The 16,493-nt window shown below is 43.1% G+C and overlaps 7 protein-coding genes, 1 long non-coding RNA gene and 1 other non-coding gene across 19 annotated transcripts in view; 3 read left to right on the forward strand and 6 right to left on the reverse strand.

Annotated features, from left to right (window-relative positions):
- The window catches only part of LOC120451198 (acetylcholine receptor subunit alpha-type acr-16), a 96,502-nt gene extending 91,143 nt beyond the window's left edge, over window positions 1-5,359 (reverse strand). For 4 of the 10 annotated variants that reach the window (XM_039634726.2, XM_039634717.2, XM_039634691.2 and 1 more), the window contains exon 1: window positions 4,380-4,452. The gene's annotated coding sequence lies outside the window, so the exon portion shown is untranslated. Of the gene's footprint in view, window positions 1-4,379; window positions 4,454-4,494 lie in introns of those variants that run through there. The other 6 variants (XM_039634662.2, XM_039634653.2, XM_039634734.2 and 3 more) reach the window with 3 other exon arrangements.
- A 1,489-nt stretch (window positions 5,360-6,848) lies between these two features.
- LOC120451239 (FK506-binding protein 59) lies at window positions 6,849-8,857 on the forward strand. The gene is made up of 8 exons (XM_039634750.2): window positions 6,849-7,117; window positions 7,187-7,329; window positions 7,434-7,554; window positions 7,610-7,748; window positions 7,806-8,163; window positions 8,218-8,328; window positions 8,390-8,527; window positions 8,616-8,857. The coding sequence occupies exons 1-8, from the start codon at window positions 6,922-6,924 to the stop codon at window positions 8,727-8,729; spliced, it is 1,320 nt and encodes a 439-aa protein (XP_039490684.1). The 5' UTR covers window positions 6,849-6,921; the 3' UTR covers window positions 8,730-8,857.
- LOC120451258 (putative RNA polymerase II subunit B1 CTD phosphatase RPAP2 homolog) lies at window positions 8,799-9,591 on the reverse strand. The gene is made up of 4 exons (XM_039634790.1): window positions 9,445-9,591; window positions 9,275-9,386; window positions 9,119-9,216; window positions 8,799-9,059 (listed from the first exon to the last, which is right to left on the reverse strand). Exons 1-4 carry the CDS (start codon window positions 9,471-9,473, stop codon window positions 8,867-8,869), a joined length of 432 nt encoding a protein of 143 aa, XP_039490724.1. The 5' UTR covers window positions 9,474-9,591; the 3' UTR covers window positions 8,799-8,866.
- LOC120451267 (cysteine-rich PDZ-binding protein) lies at window positions 9,584-10,095 on the forward strand. Its single transcript, XM_039634803.2, has 2 exons — window positions 9,584-9,829; window positions 9,889-10,095. Exons 1-2 carry the CDS (start codon window positions 9,666-9,668, stop codon window positions 10,016-10,018), a joined length of 294 nt encoding a protein of 97 aa, XP_039490737.1. The 5' UTR covers window positions 9,584-9,665; the 3' UTR covers window positions 10,019-10,095.
- Window positions 10,010-12,224, reverse strand: LOC120451189 (twinkle protein, mitochondrial). The gene is made up of 3 exons (XM_039634641.2): window positions 11,902-12,224; window positions 11,405-11,842; window positions 10,010-11,219 (listed from the first exon to the last, which is right to left on the reverse strand). The coding sequence occupies exons 1-3, from the start codon at window positions 12,191-12,193 to the stop codon at window positions 10,108-10,110; spliced, it is 1,842 nt and encodes a 613-aa protein (XP_039490575.1). The 5' UTR covers window positions 12,194-12,224; the 3' UTR covers window positions 10,010-10,107.
- Window positions 12,225-12,589: 365 nt separating this feature from the next.
- Window positions 12,590-13,872, reverse strand: LOC120451272. 2 transcript variants are annotated; one of them, XR_005616361.1, is made up of 5 exons: window positions 13,788-13,872; window positions 13,356-13,529; window positions 13,118-13,183; window positions 12,854-12,928; window positions 12,590-12,670 (listed from the first exon to the last, which is right to left on the reverse strand). It is a non-coding gene; the product is annotated as an uncharacterized LOC120451272 (long non-coding RNA). The 2 variants fall into 2 exon arrangements; XR_005616365.1 differs by having other exon boundaries at window positions 13,751-13,788.
- On the reverse strand, window positions 13,603-13,715 carry LOC120444180. The gene has a single exon (XR_005615646.1). It is a non-coding gene; the product is annotated as a small nucleolar RNA Z5 (small nucleolar RNA).
- Window positions 13,873-14,095: 223 nt separating the features above from the next.
- On the forward strand, window positions 14,096-14,938 carry LOC120451250 (rRNA-processing protein FCF1 homolog). The gene is made up of 2 exons (XM_039634776.1): window positions 14,096-14,219; window positions 14,278-14,938. Exons 1-2 carry the CDS (start codon window positions 14,217-14,219, stop codon window positions 14,875-14,877), a joined length of 603 nt encoding a protein of 200 aa, XP_039490710.1. The 5' UTR covers window positions 14,096-14,216; the 3' UTR covers window positions 14,878-14,938.
- Window positions 14,939-15,098: 160 nt separating this feature from the next.
- Window positions 15,099-16,424, reverse strand: LOC120451245 (40S ribosomal protein S2). Its single transcript, XM_039634763.1, has 2 exons — window positions 16,317-16,424; window positions 15,099-15,966 (listed from the first exon to the last, which is right to left on the reverse strand). The coding sequence occupies exon 2, from the start codon at window positions 15,963-15,965 to the stop codon at window positions 15,162-15,164; it is 804 nt and encodes a 267-aa protein (XP_039490697.1). The 5' UTR covers window position 15,966; window positions 16,317-16,424; the 3' UTR covers window positions 15,099-15,161.
- Window positions 16,425-16,493: the final 69 nt, after the last annotated feature.

Genomic DNA, 16,493 nt, shown 5'->3' on the forward strand with positions numbered 1-16,493 from the left:
CTCTGTACATTTAATTTCTAAAAATTAAATTTGCCTGCCTCTTTACTTTACGCGCCGAAGTTATTAAAACTTTATTACACTGCATGTATGTGAAATTCTTCTCGCACATTTTATTAACTTTTCTCTTACTCAAACCAGAGAAGCTCAACTACAATACAACTCCGAGCTCCATGAAATATAATAAGTAACTTGAGATTTTCCAGCAGCTGCATTCGTAAAAATGTAATTACCCCACTGAAAGTTGTTCATATGGTTGTGCAGCACTTTCAGAGGTCGACTAACAATTTAAAGCTTACACCTGTAGGTATTTTCGTGACCATCGTAAACTATTTGCTGACCCCCAAAGCCAACCCACCTCCTGCTAATTACTTAAGCCTCATATTTCAGGCCAATAAAGGAGGAAACAAAAAGTGCGTACGCATAACTCTGCACTATATGCATAATAACCTTTTCTTTAAGGATAAGTTTACGGGCGCAAGGATACCCCTCACTCCGCACCGTCATGAGGTTCGTATTGCGTGCATTCCCTTGGGGCTTCGTATAGTGTTGTATTTTCTTTTTTTTGAGCAAATTCCTTGCGTGGCCTTCACCCCCAACTGTCTATCCGTAAGCCTACCCCACATTTCGAACACCACTGCCCCCGCCCTCGCTGCATGTGTTAAACCAAAAAGTTGTAAATCTTCCAACTTACGTTTAGTGCAACAAAGTCGCGCTTTCGTATGATGAACATAAAAGAGTAAGCAACGCAAAAAATATAAACTTTACTCACACATGCACAGGGGCTGGGAAATGGCAGAGAGAGAGAGGCAGAGCAGGGCGGCGGAGAAAGTGGGAGAAAGTGAGAGATAGCGAGAGGCTGGGACTGAGATGGGTAGCGGTTGAGTTAGTGCTGAGGAAAAGCGCTGAGCTCGACAGAATTCCATGCTGGCGACGAAGATGTTGTTAAAATAAAATAGAAACGAAGGCAAACGCAGGACGAGCAATAAAAAGTGCGTAAGGAGAAAAATAGAAAATGACAGAGAGCAGAGAAGGATGAGGGGAGAGGAGAAGCAGAGGGAAAGGAGAAAGGGGGGAGGGGGGCCAAAGGACGGGCGGCTGGAGCAACAACGATGACGATGTCGAAATTAATACGAAGGAATCACATTAAAACTTCCACAAGGATCCAGAAACAAGGAGCAAGGACTCAGGACTCAGGACTCCTTGAAGCTCTCGTCAGACGAAGCTTTTGGTTGGGTTAAAGACGAAACATATTGTGCGTAGACGCCAGTAAAAAGGACGAACAGGACGACTCACCCATACACACGAACACCACCAACTGCCAGCACCAGCACCAACACCAACGCAGACAACGTGTTTGGCTTTAAGTGTTCCGGTGCAGGTTGATGACGGGGGTTGGATTCGGGATTTTGGATTCTCGCAGACAGATAGACACGCACCCACATACACACACACAAACAAGTGTATACACACGCAAAGTGGAGCAATTCCGACAACTCCATTTGCATCGGTATGTGTGCCAGTGGGTATGTATTTGTTTCCCATTTATCTGTGTCGGTGTGCCCTCACCGTTTAGAACGAAGGTACTTCCACGCACACAAACGCACAGCGCACATTTTTTCATTTTGGCTCTTTATTATGTCTGCTCAGCTTCTAAATCGAACCGGACCAAAGTGGCAGAAGCCAACTGAAAAAAAAGGACAAAGTATCTGGGGCAGAAGGTCTTGAAATCATCATCAAAAATCCTGAGGCAGGTCAAACTAGAAACAAATGATGATTTCTAAAATTTTCTCCTCCTTGCCTTTATTACAGATAAATAATAGGGATGATTTCTAACAATATCAATATCATACTAATCACAATGAATCAATTTAAAATCAAAAAATTTGCCAATTTACATTTTTATAAATATTTGTTTTTTTTAATAATAAAACAAGATATAATTTATTAACTTTGAAACAAAACAATCTATAAAATAAATATACAAGTGTATTATTTAAAACAATCAATATTTTATATTAAAGACCGTAGGGTCAACCCGTGGATCGAAAATAATACTTTGAAATGCTGCAAATTTCTATTAGTTCGTTTGTGAAAAATTTGTGGCCTGAAGCCGGCCATGGTGCACATTTGATTTGATTTTATCACAATGGCAGCAAAAAACATAAAAATCACAATAAAAAGAGAAACAATTCAATAGTCAAGTGCACCGAATTTGCTTTTCAATCTATTACAAAACTAGCTATGATAAGTCCCATTTTCTATACAAATAATTAAAAACAAATGCAGTAAAATGTTTATTACACTTTTATTTTAACCTTTACGCTCACAGATATATATCTCAATCAAAGGTAATATTAAACCACACACAAAGCATAAATTGGATTTATATTCCACTACATGAGAGATAGAGGCGATTACGTTAATATGCCATGGGCGTGTAATAAATAAGGTAATAAATTTGATTCGTTAACTGACTTACGTTAATGGAGTTATTAGCTCAACACTTGGCCAAATAGGCAGTGACTTTTCAAACACGAATCGAACAGCAACTAAACTAGACAATTTCGAAATACTAGGCTTTTTCAATCACGAAACTAATAAAATATATTTTAAAGAACATTTTTAAAACCCATTTTAAAAGTATATATTTTAAAGAACATTTTTAAAACCCATTTTAAAAGTTATTTTAAAGAACATTTTTAAAACCCATTTTAAAAGTAGGGAACCAAAGTGCCTTTGAAAACTTTCCTATGCTTCTGCAAAAAGGACCTTTAAGGGTCTTAAAGCAGTAAACTCTGGGGGGGCCGCCATTTCCCGCTTCAGGCGCCATTCGAGATGCCTCATTCGTTTCATGTTTCCGAGTGCCACCATCCCAATCCCATGTGGCACCACGCGCTCCGCAGGATTCCCGCGGCCCAACAACCAACAACGAACTATCGATGGGCTGCGGCCCAATTTTTAAACTACATGCCCTAAAATGTGAACTAGGCGTAGTCAAGCAAAATGATTGATGAAAAATCTGCGTGTGTACACAACTTGCCACTCAACACGACGCACACACACACACACATACTGCTGGCCACATATGAAGATTCGCTTGTGCACACTCACACAGACGCGCTCACATACATGACCACTTACGCCCACTTAGACACGCCGCGTTCTGGTTGCTTTTTTGTTGTTTTTCTTCGCATCTCGCCTTCTATGTGTGTATGTCTGTATGTGTGTGGCTGCCGCTTTCGCCAGTTGTTAGTTTGGCAGAAAAGTTTTCTTTCCTTTTTGGCCAAATTGAATGATAAGAAAGGGGGGAGGGGGGAAGGAGCTATGAAGGATGTGACGGGCAAATGACTAAAAGAAAAGTTCTCTTCTTGGCCAACTGATTGATAACAGTGCAAATGTTAATTGCATAAGGATGGCAAGGACAACAAGGAACCGCAAACCGCAAAACTGCAATTTCGTGTGAGAGCCAGTGGCGCACAATCTCGGCACAATGGTTTCGCAATTTAAGTTGTTCACAATTAAATTTTAATTATCGCCGGAGCAGTCGAATGCCAAAAACGCACTCAAACAAACCAGCCACAAAAATTTGAGTTTTAAATCGCAGCACAAACGCGCTTAAGTTGCAACGAATTCGATTTCGATTCCAATCAAACAATCAGTCAAAGCACCACCAAAAAGCGGAGCAGAATGGAAAGACAAGCAAAAAATGTGCAAGCGAGTGGAACTAAAGGAAGATGAGGAAATCGCCAGGGATTTCCCGCAGCCAGCCTGGGAAAATTGCTCCGATTCGTGGAGATAACTGTCAGAAGCAACAGTTTATAAGCCAAATACGAGCTCAAAAAAAAAACAGAACTGCACTTCGGGTGGAGCGTTTGGGTAATTCGCTGGGAAACTTTATGATTTGGCCTTGTGTACAGAATGTTTACACATTTGTATCATGCTGGAAATTTAGATGTTTTCCTTGTGGCTTGCCACAAATCAAGCAAATTTTTGCCAGCAAATGAAATGGTTTCTAATGCTAACCAAATCGAAAATATTTCGCAAATAACAAAACCAACATGGGCAACATCAAATTTTTAGCCAGTTTGCGGTGCTGCACATGAGACTTCATTTCGAACTGTTCACATTCTTAATTTTCTGCTCGTTTCGAGAAACGAAAAGCCAGTAACAATTCCCCAGGACATTCCGCAGGACATGCACAAGCACAGCGGCAGGCGCAACAATTACACGAAATATTGAGTGGGAAAAATCGTAGCATACTTTTAAGCTGTTGCACCAATGCGAGTGCATTGGTTTTGTGGGTAAATGGGGAAAGCGGAGAAGCGGAAAAGTGGAAAAGCGCTTGGGGAGAGAGCAACAATTTGGCTCGTTCTGTTTACCTTGGTTCGTTTAAGCAAACATTTTTAATTGGCTATAATTTAATGCGACTTTCTGTTATGTCGTTTGTATACATTTGGAATTTTATTCAATTTTGTTTAAATTTTTTTTATTTACTTTATTTGTTGTTGATGAACACACTCGATCTGAAGTTTTTTTGAGAAAACGCACGCACACACGCACAGACGACACTTACACACACTTGGACGCGCGGGAGCTGCCACAGAGGGAATTGGAGTATTTATTTTCGTTTTTTCGTTTCTTTTTTTTTTTTTGTTGTTGTGTTGGCAGTTTCTTCACGCACTAGCCAGCAAGTTTCTATGCCCCTCGATACTGAGCGATACTCTGACTTTGACTTTGGCTATGATTCGATTTCGATTTCGGTTCGATGTCGGGGCTTCCCCGCTTATTTGCCTCTCTGCACGGGACAGCTGAACTAACGGTACACACACGCCAAGGCAGGCGAATGGCGGCAGCTCGGAGTAAGTGCGTCCTGTCTGGTTGTACCCTAACGACTTAATGCGCTCAACGCAGCTTTTCACACGGCCATGGACCACGAGCCACGCAGCATCCACAAACTGACTCAATCCGAAACGGAAAACGGAACACGAAGCTTCCAGCCGAGCGCCGCCGAACGTTCGAGTCACTGAATGAGCTGGTGAGTGAGTGGGTTGGATGAGTGAGTCCTTTGGCTGGGTCCTGTGTATGCCGTGCTCCTGGCGACTCGAACCCGGAGCCTGGCGCCTGGCGCCACGAGTGAAAGCTGCCCTGGAATGTTTACAGTCGAGTAACGAGCAACAGCAGCTCCTCTGCCAGCGAAAACGCCAGCCGAGGCAGCGCGTTTGTGGGCGTCCGTCGCTGGTCAATGTTTCTATACTATACCTGAAAAAATAATGGGCCTGGACAGGGACACGGCTCGGGGCACTCAAAAAAATATAAATATGCTCCATTCGGGGGAGCTAGTGGAACCCTCTGGAGATCTGTATTCTCATATGCTGACATACTTTAAGCCCAGAAGAAGTACGACTATTAAATGCCGAAAGAACAGTCTAAGCCCTGTGGCACCTTTATAATAGCATTTAAATGGACTTCTAAACGTTTTAGTTGACATTTCTCGCAGTTAAGAATCTGCATTCTTTATTTGTGTAGCTGCTAAAGCTTTTAGTACTTACTACGTATACTTAATAATATTGCGTATACGTTATTTATATTTAAGCGCTTAACTTATCATGATTAAGTATTATTTGATTACTTCGTTTACTTTATTTGTAATGTATAACTCCAGATACAGCACTTTAAAATGCATTTATTTTCATTGCATTGAGTAAATGACGTTTTCTGAAGATTCCAAGTTCCCAAATTAACTTCGGAATACATTAATATATTTTTTCAGCGTAGTCATCCCTGTAGACGAAACCTAATTAATGAGCGACAAGTGCGCCAGACTCTGGGCTTTTAAGAAGTTGGTGCCGAAGCTCAGATGGAACGCTGGTTGATGACTGGCTAATATTTTAGTAGGCAGGAGACAGCGACAGCTGCACCGATTTATAAAGACACAGGCGGAATTCGGAGGAAATAATGTCACAGCTGGCTGGAATGAGAAGATCCAGCAACAATAAACCCACTTATCATTTCTATCATTCCAGTTGACCTTGAAAAAAAAACGTTGAATGCCCATTGCGATAATCCCCCAATTGGCCTACTGTGCAGAGCTTATAGCAGTCGAGCTTACGAGCATGAATTATAGAAACCAATAAAATTAAGTGCATTAATTTATTTTGTTGCTCTTGCTGGCATACGAAATGGATGTTGGCACTGTCAAAAGCCAAGGGCAAAATAATCAAATATAACAAAAACGATAACAGGATTATATATGATGCATACTGCACACACTTATAGGGATGCACATGCATTCGAAAGCCGCTGGGCAGATTACATTTGTGGAGCACTGTGTGTGTGTAGCTTGGAACCAACACAATGAAATGCACAACAGACATCCTTTAATATCATTAATTGGATAAAATAGATTAACCAGCAGAATACGTATTCCGTGCAGAACAAAAGTCAACTCAAAGCTGGCACAAAAGACAAAGAACGAGCGTTTTATATGTATTTTAATTTACATTTATTTTTTGGAAACCATACAAAATGTAAGTGCATTAGTGTCTGTTTGAAACTTGCTTGAATTATTAGATACCTAAGTATTTAGTATAACTTAAGTAAATTAAATAAAATTTGTATTTCTAAAAGCATTTCTCAAGTTCCTACAGCTAATCAGTTAGTTACTCTTAATAAGTTCACGAATATTCCCATTTAATAGGTATGTGATAGGGTTCAAGTCCATGCTAGTTAACTATGCAAGTTTTGTACCTACTGTCATAGTGCTGTAGATGGCGCTTTAGTTGGCTCTGACTGTTAACGCAATTCTGTTGGGTCTGACGAGTGTTTAAATAGGCACGAGCCCAAATAGTCAATACGGTTTTTCAAACGTGCTCAAGCTTGGTCACTCTGCCTCATTGTGCGAATTAAAGTTGAACAGCTAAAATGCCGGAAGAGAATAAAATCGACTTGTCCGGGGACGGCGGCGTCCTGAAGGAGATCCTGAAAGAGGGCACCGGCACGGAGACGCCGCACAGTGGATGCACTGTGTCCTTGCACTACACAGGTCGCCTGGTCGATGGCACGGAATTCGATTCCAGCGTCAGCCGCAACGAGCCCTTCGAATTTCCACTCGGCAAAGGTAAGTGAGTTGCCGGCGTTTTCGCGAAACTTCTATTCTAATGTACTCCTGGCCACCGGACTCCTTTAGGCAATGTGATCAAGGCCTTTGACATGGGAGTGGCCACCATGAAGCTCGGCGAGCGCTGCTTCCTCACATGTGCTCCCAACTATGCTTACGGAGCTGCCGGCAGCCCGCCCGCCATTCCGCCGGATGCCACTCTGATTTTTGAGGTAGGAGTTACCAAAGATTAAATGCTATGATGTCCCACATGTATTGAAAAATATTGTTTTTATATTTGTAACTTCTACCTAACCGTTAAATATTTCCCGCTTAGCTGGAGATGCTCGGCTGGAAGGGCGAGGATTTGAGTCCCAACCAGGACGGAAGTATTGACCGCACCATTTTGGAGGCCAGCGATAAGAAGCGCACTCCCAGCGATGGCGCCTTCGTCAAGGGTAGGTTTATCACATTCATGCGGTAACTATATCTCATGCGGTTATCCAAATGCAGCTCACATTTCTGGAAGTTTCGAGGGCCGCGTCTTTGAGGATCGCGATGTGGAGTTTGATTATGGCGAGGGTAAGGCCATTGGCATAATCGATGGTGTTGAAATTGCCCTGGAAAAGATGAACGTTGGCGAGACCTCCAGGTAAATTCCTTTGGCCACTAGAAACTATTCAGACTAACCTATAAACCCTCACAATAGAATAAAGATCCAGGCAAAGTATGCTTTTGGAGCAGAGGGCAATGAGGAGTTTAAGATTCCGGCAAATGCCACAGTGGAGTACACAGTAAAGCTCGTCGACTGCGGCAAGGGACTGGAGGAGTGGAAGCTGAGCGACGAGGAGCGCCTGGCTGAGGCCAAAGTGTACAAGGAAAAGGGCACCAACTATTTCAAGAAGGAGAACTGGGCTCTAGCTATCAAGATGTACACCAAGTGCAAGAACCTTTTGCCCAGCACTGCCGATACCAATGAGGAGGTGAAGAGGGTCAAGGTGGCCACGCACAGCAACATTGCTTTGTGCCACCAAAAGTCCAACGATCACTTCGAAGCCAAGCAGGAGGTGAGTACATACGCTCAAATCGAATAATGAATACATCGGACTATTGTATATTAGTGCAATGCCGTTTTGGCTTTGGATGAGAATAATATAAAGGCCCTCTATCGTCGTGGGCAATGCAATTTGACTATTAATGAGCTGGAAGATGCACTAGAGGATTTCCAAAAGGTGAGAAAGATAAACGTATATTTATTTCATTAGCTACATGTGATGTTACTTATTTAAATAGGTCATCCAATTGGAGCGTGCCAACAAAGCGGCTGCAAACCAAGTGATCATCTGCAAGCAGAAGCTTAAAGAGAGCAAGAACAAGGAGAAGAAGCTCTATGCCAACATGTTCACCAAATTGGCTGCCAACGACAAAGAGGTATTGCCTATAACTGAATAAAGTCAATAAAGTACAACATTTTTATATCATCCCCTCGCGTGTCCTCGCTTTTTTGACCGATTGTTAGACCGAACCTCCGCGGGAAACCGACGTGCTGAGCAAGTGCGGCGAGTGGTCTGAAGAGGATGCCAAGCGCGAAGCAGAATTGACGCTAGAGCGCGACAATATAATCATGATCTAATTTAGATCGCCTAGTGCTTTAAGAAATATTCCCCAGGGTTTATAAGCCCACATCAAAAATCCAGTAATGTAATGAACAAATGGTCTTAATGCTTATACGAAATAAATAAACGCTTTGAGAGCTATGTATATCGATGGTCAAGTATTTCGTGGTAGCAGCTTAAAGCTGGGTTTCGTCTCTCTATCCCGCAGCCACAATGGCGATATGGGCACCTGTGATTTAATATATTCTGAGGCCTTAAAACAGTATCCGGAGCAGAATTTTTTGCGTTCCGTCAGATCGTAAACTTTGTTTTTGGAAGCGGAGATGCTGTACTTTTGCTTGGGAACGCTAGAATAGTAGTTATGAAGGATAGATAAATAACCTCTCGTTTCTATTGAAACACTTACTTTTCTAGAACTGTCGAACAAAGCGGATATCCACAAAGTTTGTTTATTTCCCGCTCGTCCACTATGTCTGCATAATTTGGGGGGTCAATCTCCCATAGCTGCAAGTACAGGAAATGCTTAGTGCCCTCGTGAAGCTTTTAATTTGCATTATTTTACCAGGGAAAGGAACTCGGGCTCCGGTATTCCGGGCTCCAGAAGCCGCACAACGATTTCATGGGCTCGCGCAATTGCGGCTCGTTTCTTCACCACCGCTGCTATAAGTTGTTGTCTGGAAATCAGTGGGTACTTAGCTCTGTGCTACTGAATATGTATTTATTTTAATTTACCTCAGTTGTTCTCCTTTTTCTGTAGTCATTTTTGGCTTCTAAAATTTGCAATTGAGATGGTCGATAACTCAGGCACAACTTTCGATAGACATTTGGTAGGGAAATTGTTGTCATTGCAGTTATTCGATAGCAAGCCCCGATCACATCGATATTGATATGAATGGAGTGGTCACACTGATTTGGAAAACGTAAATAAAAAACAAATTGAATTGATAAGAAAAATGGTGTGCGAGAAATGCGAGGCCAAGCTGTCCAAAGTTTCAGCCCCCAATCCGTGGAGAACCAGCACAGCTCCTGCGGGAGGACGTAAGATCAACGAGAACAAGGCTTTATCCTCGGCCCGCGAACGATACAATCCTATAGGGACTGCCTTACCGCCTTGCCGGTAGGAAATCAACTTTAGAATCCATCTGGATATCTTAAAACCAATTTTTAATTTGTCAGGATTTGCCGACAGAAAGTGCACCAGATGGGATCCCACTATTGCCAGGCGTGCGCCTACAAGAAGGCCATATGCGCCATGTGCGGCAAGAAGATCATGAACACCAAGAACTACAAGCAGAGCTCAACGTGATTCAGTTTATCAAAGGATTCACTTAAGACTAAACTAGCCATAGACAACATAATAATTATATCGTATAGTACAACAAATGCCTTCATAAGTCAGTTCTCGGATGGCGTCTTTTCCCGCTTTCGCTTAGCATTTTGGATCTGGGAGGAGTAGCTCAGGGCATCTTTATCGAATTCCAATGGCATAATGCCCAGGTCACCGGAGTAGCGATTCTTGGCAATCTGGAGATACTTCTTGCCCCGCACAGAAGTCAGCCTCTTGTCTTGTATGATCAGCACGTTGTCCGCTTCTTGGGTGGCCTTTGCTGTCCCGAAAACCGAGCTGGTGGTCAGCTCGTCCTCTTGCCGCTCCTTGCGTGGATGCATTACGAGCGTCACATGGACATTGTGCTTGGTGGCAAAGGAGCGAAAGGCTGCTATAATGGAGTCCTGCTCCCAGAACTTGTCGCCTCGATATGTGGACACGCCCATCATAAACTGCAGATTGTCGATGATTACGTGCATCACGTCGTGTACATAAGAGGCATGCTCGATGGCTTCCAGAACTGGCTTAAGGGGCTGCTGTCCGTGGAAGGTCATAAAGTAAAGCGGCAAACGTTCAAACTCAGCTGCCCAGTGGTTGAACTCCTGCAACCGGTCGTCCAACGGGTAGCCCACATACTGGCGAAGCAAGGTGGCCGCCAGCCGGGTGTTTCGGATCTCGAACGAGCCCCACAGCGTGCTTACGCCCTGCATGGCCAGATCAAGTGAGTACTCGCTCATAAAGGTTGTCTTTCCACTTCCAGTGGGTCCTGTTAGGATAGTTAACTCTCCCCTCCGATGGCCTTTGAGCAGCTTGTTCAGAACTGGAAAGCGCTTCCACTTTACTCCATTGACCTTCTCGATGTTTTGCAACTCGCTGAGAATGTCATTTCGCATCGCTCCGAATGTTGTGATGGCCTTGTGCTGCACCGGTGTCGCTTTGGCCAGGATGTGGCGCAGATTGAGGCGTCGGCGCAGAGCCAAATGGGGGGCAGGTTCCGTTTCGGTGGGTCGGATCAACAGGCATCGCCTTTCGTCCAACTTTAACGCAAACGCTCTTGCTGCATCCCAGCTGTGACTAGCATCGTAGTGCAACCAAAAGATAAGCTCCTTGAAGCGTTCCAAAGCGGGCAGACACTCCTGCGGAAGTGTCTTCAATTCGTAGGGCAGGCATACAACGCAATCTAAGAAGAAAGAAATATAAAAACAATGAGTATCGAAGAAAATGTTTAAAATAACTTATTTCTTAAAATGCTACAAACTAAAGTGTGCTAATTATTTTCCATTGATATCTTAAGTATCTCAGCCTAAAATTAGTTCATTTTTTTTGCAGCCACTGAAAAATATACCCAAAACAGAGCTCACTTACACGTTTCAATGTTTTGAGTGGCAAGGACAATAAAGTCCAGTAGATTGCTGACTAGAACCGCTTTGGTTTTGTTCATCACACCGTGGATCAGCAGACCGGAGCTAGAGCTGCTCTGGTAGATCTCCTCACGTCGATCGCCCAGATATAACACCTTTTCTCCCACCACCACTTGCGCGGCATTGCGTAACTTGAAATGGAGCAGCTGTTGCTGCGACTCCCACTGTGCTCCAATGGCATTTAGTTGGTCCTCCTTCAAGCCTTTGATCCCCAGAGCTGCGCAGGCCTCGGGAGTGACTTCGGTAAGGTGGGGAAATCGGGATTCATAGAGCGGCTGCCTTGACAGCGGTTGTCTATAGCCAGCCGGCTGGGGCAACTGATAGGATAATAAGGCACTGCCCAGTGATGTTTTTACGTCGCAGTTCGGGCAGATAAAGGCTCCTAAACGAGATATTGGATATAATACGGATATTTTTCTGAGGTGTATTTGGTGCTCTCACCCGTTCGCTTGTTTACGTAAGCCAGCAGCCCATTATCAGTGCCCTTTTTGGCGTTTGTCACCGGCTGCCTGTTGCGATCGCAGAGGCGACACTCCAGTTGCAAGCACGTGTGTCCGTCTTTGTGGGGCAAGTTGAGCTGCCGCAGTTGCCGCTTGAGATCCACATACTCCTTGGGGTCCAGTGAGCACTCCGCCAAGCCGGAATCCACTTGAGTGGCGTAGTTTTTTCTCCAAACACGATGTTTTTCGTTATTTATACGCAACAGCGGTTTGATTAAACCGGCGCGTCTCATTTTCCATGTTATCGATATCGAATGTGGGGGGTGGAATATAGGGATGACAATTTGGCGCGCAACTTTTGAAGACTCGTTTACTATTAGATCATTTTAATAAGCTTCATTGGGCTAAATAACTTCCTATATTAATATATTTTTTTTTACAATTATTTTCGATCTGTCTCATTAGCTTTTTGTCGCAGTAGCATAATTGTAAGCTAAATGGGTTTATAAGCCAAATTTTCAAGCCCAGTAAAAAGCAACATTTTAAGAATAGGTCACAACTTTTTTTTACCAATTTGCAAAGTCCAGATTTTAATTTTTATTTTGCCTTAAACCAATTTTTTTCATAAAATGTGTAGCGTGTCCTAAATTATTACCACCCATTTCCCCAATAACAATCAACAATGTATGTAATTTTTTATGATTTCATTTTATTAGTTTTTCGGTATATGAAAATTTCCAATTATTCTTTTCAAGGCTGTCAACGTCATTCTGCAATTAAAGAAAAATATAAAATTTTAGATGCATTATCTCAAAAAAAGCAAAATATATAAATATAAATATAAATCAGACGCCTTAGACCATCCTTAAGCCGAAGCTTTCTGGTGGAAACCGCAAAAGGTGTTGAAGGTAATCATCATTATATAATAATTTAAATATTGTTGGAAATATTACCTTATAAATGCAGTCAAATAAACGAGTTCACTTAGTTATTCTTGGCGTCCGTTAACACCATACTGCTGAGTTGTTCTGGAAACAGATTATAATAGTAAAAATATAAGTAAAGGAAATATATTATATATCAAATTTTTTATTAAAATTTGTAGTCAGACGCCTTAGACCATCATTAAACCGAAGCTTTCTGGTGGAAACCGCAAAAGGTGTTAAAGGTAATCATCAGTTCAACGAAACATAAAAATGCTGGTGCAGAAGTATTACCTTTATGGGTGATATCCATGTGTTTGCTGCAGCTGGACCCATACATAACCTCAAAACGGAATGAGTCTGAAACAAAAAAAGAATTCATTAATATAGTGTACAAAGAATATTTCTTCATATTTTACATATTTGGTTAGGTTTCAGTTTACAATTTTCTGCACGGTATTTGAGCTCAGTACAGGTCTGTGTATAAGATCATCAGAAAAGCATAAACCACCCAAAAGTACTAATATCTTACCTCCAATGCAAAAATTGTGGTCCAAAGGGCTCATTGCCCAAGGTGTCTCAATGGGCTCACATGTTGTCCCGAGGTGTCTCAATAGGCTCACATGTTGTCCCGAGGTGTCTCACATGCACATGGAATGCACGGAGTTTGATTTAGCCAAATGCTTATGGTTTCCAATGTTGTTTACTGCAAGAAATACCAAACTTTCAGCACATACTCCTGCCAAAACCAATTAACTCAAGAAGTTAAAGCAGTATGCCATCAGATTGCCGAATCATCTTAAATGAACAAATATTTAACGAGGCACCGAAAAATACAGCGCCAAGTCGAGAATTCGTTCCTTCAGTCTCGTCATCTGTTTCATCATTTGAGGCATACCACTTTTCCTTTTAAGCACTTTAATTTACTTGATGTAAAACTATGTAAGAGGAGCACACAACTTACCATTTTGAGTCTTGAAATGAAATGAACGAGTTTCGTTTTCCCACGTGGAAGGAAAGATTCTGAGCAAAGATGGCGGCAAACTATCGATGTCTCAAGATGCAGCCATGGAAATATCGTATCGGAAAAATGTTTTTGATTGATATATATTGTATGAGAATGTGCAATATTTAACAAAAACGATACTTATTAATTTCCACTAATTTATTTATTTATTTATAGTTAATTATAATTATTTATTTTCTATAAAAATATATTATCTTTTAATATGTCGAAGACTTGTAAAATATTTATATATTCATTCGGTGTATCGATTGCCTATCGCTATCATCGCTGGTCTAGCCGAAACAGCTGATTTTACCAAAATACTTTCCACACGTGTGCCACTTCTTAAGCTATATTGTTTACTTTTTTAAGGAATTACAGCACACAATGGTACATAATCCTTTCATATCTAATTATAATCGTCCTAACATCTTCACTTCTCTTACAGGGAAAGCACAAGAAAACGCAGAAGGTGAAGAAACAACGCAATGCACAGCTTAAGCGTCTAATGAAACCCACAGACGCCCGGCTCAAGGATCAGATTCGAGTGAAGAGAAAGAAGGCTGAGGATCCGCACCAGATTAAGGTGCACGAGGCCACCCAGCAGAGCTCCGCCCTCTTCTTCCAGTACAACACCCAGCTGGGACCGCCGTACCACATCGTACTGGACACGAACTTCATCAACTTTAGCATTAAGAACAAACTGGACATTGTGCAGGGTATGATGGACTGTCTGTATGCCAAGTGCATACCCTACATCTCCGACTGCGTGCGAGCCGAGCTGGAGAAGCTGGGCAACAAGTACAAGCTGGCCCTGCGCATCATCTCCGATCCCAGATTCGAGCGACTGCCCTGCCTGCACAAGGGCACCTATGCGGACGACTGCCTCGTGGAGCGGGTGCGCCAGCACAAGTGCTACATTGTGGCCACCAACGACAAGGACCTCAAGAACCGCATCCGCAAGATACCCGGTGTGCCTATTATGTACGTGGCTGCTCACAAGTACGCAATTGAGCGTATGCCAGAAGCATATGGAGTCAAGGCGTAGACCCTTTGTTTACCTATTTTAAGTGTAATTTTTAAAATATATTCTTATATGTAAGCAGCAAGCAATGTGTTTGGTTCTTCCTTAAGATATTTACTGTTGTTCCGTTCAACAACAGCCAACAAATTGTATTAAAAAAGTATATGCCGTTACAAGAAATGTAACCACAGCAATTCATCCCTAAATCGACCGATTCCCACAATAATAACAAATGAGCAAAGGAATATATTTAAAGGTTTATGACTTTATTCAAAAACTCTGGATTAATTGGCCTCGAAGGTGCTCACTTAGGCTTCGGCGTGCAGACGAGGAGTGGGCTTGGACAGGAAGTCCGAGTATGCATGGTAGGGAGTGGAGCCCAAAGGCATCTCCTTCCACAGATCGGGGGTCAAGTAGGCGTACGTCTTGGCGATGGCGGCATAGGTAGCCTTGGCGAAGTTGCCGAGGGTTCCAGTGGAGCCACGGGCCGAGGTGTAACAATCCTCAATACCGGCCATGGTCAGCAGCTTCTTGGGCACGGGGGCCGAGACAATGCCGGTACCACGGGGAGCGGGGATGAGGCGCACGGAGACGGAACCGCACTTGCCGGTGACCTTGCAGGGCACGGTGTGGGGCTTGCCGATCTTGTTTCCCCAGTAGCCTCGGCGCACGGGCACAACGGAGAGCTTGGCCAGGATGATGGCACCACGGATGGCGGTGGCCACTTCCTTGCTGCACTTAACGCCCAGACCAATGTGGCCGTTGTTATCGCCGATGGCAACGAAGGCCTTGAAACGGGTACGCTGACCAGCACGGGTCTGCTTCTGGACGGGCATGATCTTCAGCACCTCATCCTTCAGCGCGGATCCCAGGAAGAAGTCGATGATCTCGAACTCTTTGATGGGGAGAGAGTACAGGTAGATCTCCTCCAAGGACTTGATCTTGCCCTCGCGCACCAGGCGTCCCAGCTTGGTCACTGGCACCCACTCCTTGGAGTCCTCCTTTCCACGTCCGCGGGCGCCGCGTCCACGGCCACGACCGCGTCCACCACGACCACCACGAGAGCCAAATCCGCCACGGAATCCACTACGGGCTGGAGCTGCGTCCGCCATTCTAAAAGAGCAGAGTTACAAAAAATAGGTTAGGTTCACATCTATAATGGTCAATCTTTCTTTTTTCTGCTGCCAAGCCAGACATCTAAGCCTATCTTTAGGCCCCCGTAAGTCCTTTAATAAAAAACGCAAAATGAAGGAAAGTTGTTCACCATTATACATATCGTCGCCATTTTAAAACACGTGGTGTCCCATTGGGGCAATCGATTTTTGCAAAATTTATACTCAATCACTGAGATTCCAACACTTTAAACTAGATTCAAGAATATTTAAGATCTCTGACTATAACATGGCGCATAGTGGTTAAAATAGATAATTTATTTCCCACTTTTTCCAACCAAAAATGCTTACTTGTAGGTCTATCAACTTTATTGGGGTGAAGACAAAAACGAAATGGCCGAGCCATCCGCTAAGAGATGGATCAACCACCCACGATAGTGGGCACGACACCGTTGCTATCGATAAACATGATATGGTATGGATAATCGATATATACATAAAATACCTAATTGCTGAAACGTAGAGTTT

The sequence above is a fragment of the Drosophila santomea genome, chromosome 2L, assembly GCF_016746245.2.
Source record: "Drosophila santomea strain STO CAGO 1482 chromosome 2L, Prin_Dsan_1.1, whole genome shotgun sequence".
Taxonomy (NCBI): domain Eukaryota; kingdom Metazoa; phylum Arthropoda; class Insecta; order Diptera; family Drosophilidae; genus Drosophila; species Drosophila santomea.

What these genes read in the sequence shown, in the direction of transcription:
- LOC120451239 (XM_039634750.2), top strand. Translation starts at nt 6,922, where the DNA reads ATGCCGGAAGAGAATAAAATCGACTTGTCCGGGGACGGCGGCGTCCTG. An exon ending in ATGCCACTCTGATTTTTGAG is followed by an intron (nt 7,330 to 7,433) that starts GTAGGAGTTACC and finishes TTTCCCGCTTAG; the next exon opens with CTGGAGATGCTCGGCTGGAA. An exon ending in AACGTTGGCGAGACCTCCAG is followed by an intron (nt 7,749 to 7,805) that starts GTAAATTCCTTT and finishes CCCTCACAATAG; the next exon opens with AATAAAGATCCAGGCAAAGT.
- LOC120451258 (XM_039634790.1), bottom strand. Translation starts at nt 9,473, where the DNA reads ATGACTACAGAAAAAGGAGAACAACTGAG. An exon ending in GAAAAAGGAGAACAACTGAG is followed by an intron (nt 9,387 to 9,444) that starts GTAAATTAAAAT and finishes ACTGATTTCCAG; the next exon opens with ACAACAACTTATAGCAGCGG. An exon ending in AGCCCGAGTTCCTTTCCCTG is followed by an intron (nt 9,217 to 9,274) that starts GTAAAATAATGC and finishes CTGTACTTGCAG; the next exon opens with CTATGGGAGATTGACCCCCC.
- LOC120451267 (XM_039634803.2), top strand. Translation starts at nt 9,666, where the DNA reads ATGGTGTGCGAGAAATGCGAGGCCAAGCTGTCCAAAGTTTCAGCCCCC. An exon ending in ACTGCCTTACCGCCTTGCCG is followed by an intron (nt 9,830 to 9,888) that starts GTAGGAAATCAA and finishes TTAATTTGTCAG; the next exon opens with GATTTGCCGACAGAAAGTGC.
- LOC120451189 (XM_039634641.2), bottom strand. Translation starts at nt 12,193, where the DNA reads ATGAGACGCGCCGGTTTAATCAAACCGCTGTTGCGTATAAATAACGAA. An exon ending in TTACGTAAACAAGCGAACGG is followed by an intron (nt 11,843 to 11,901) that starts GTGAGAGCACCA and finishes TATCTCGTTTAG; the next exon opens with GAGCCTTTATCTGCCCGAAC. An exon ending in CACTCAAAACATTGAAACGT is followed by an intron (nt 11,220 to 11,404) that starts GTAAGTGAGCTC and finishes CTTTCTTCTTAG; the next exon opens with ATTGCGTTGTATGCCTGCCC.
- LOC120451245 (XM_039634763.1), bottom strand. Translation starts at nt 15,965, where the DNA reads ATGGCGGACGCAGCTCCAGCCCGTAGTGGATTCCGTGGCGGATTTGGC.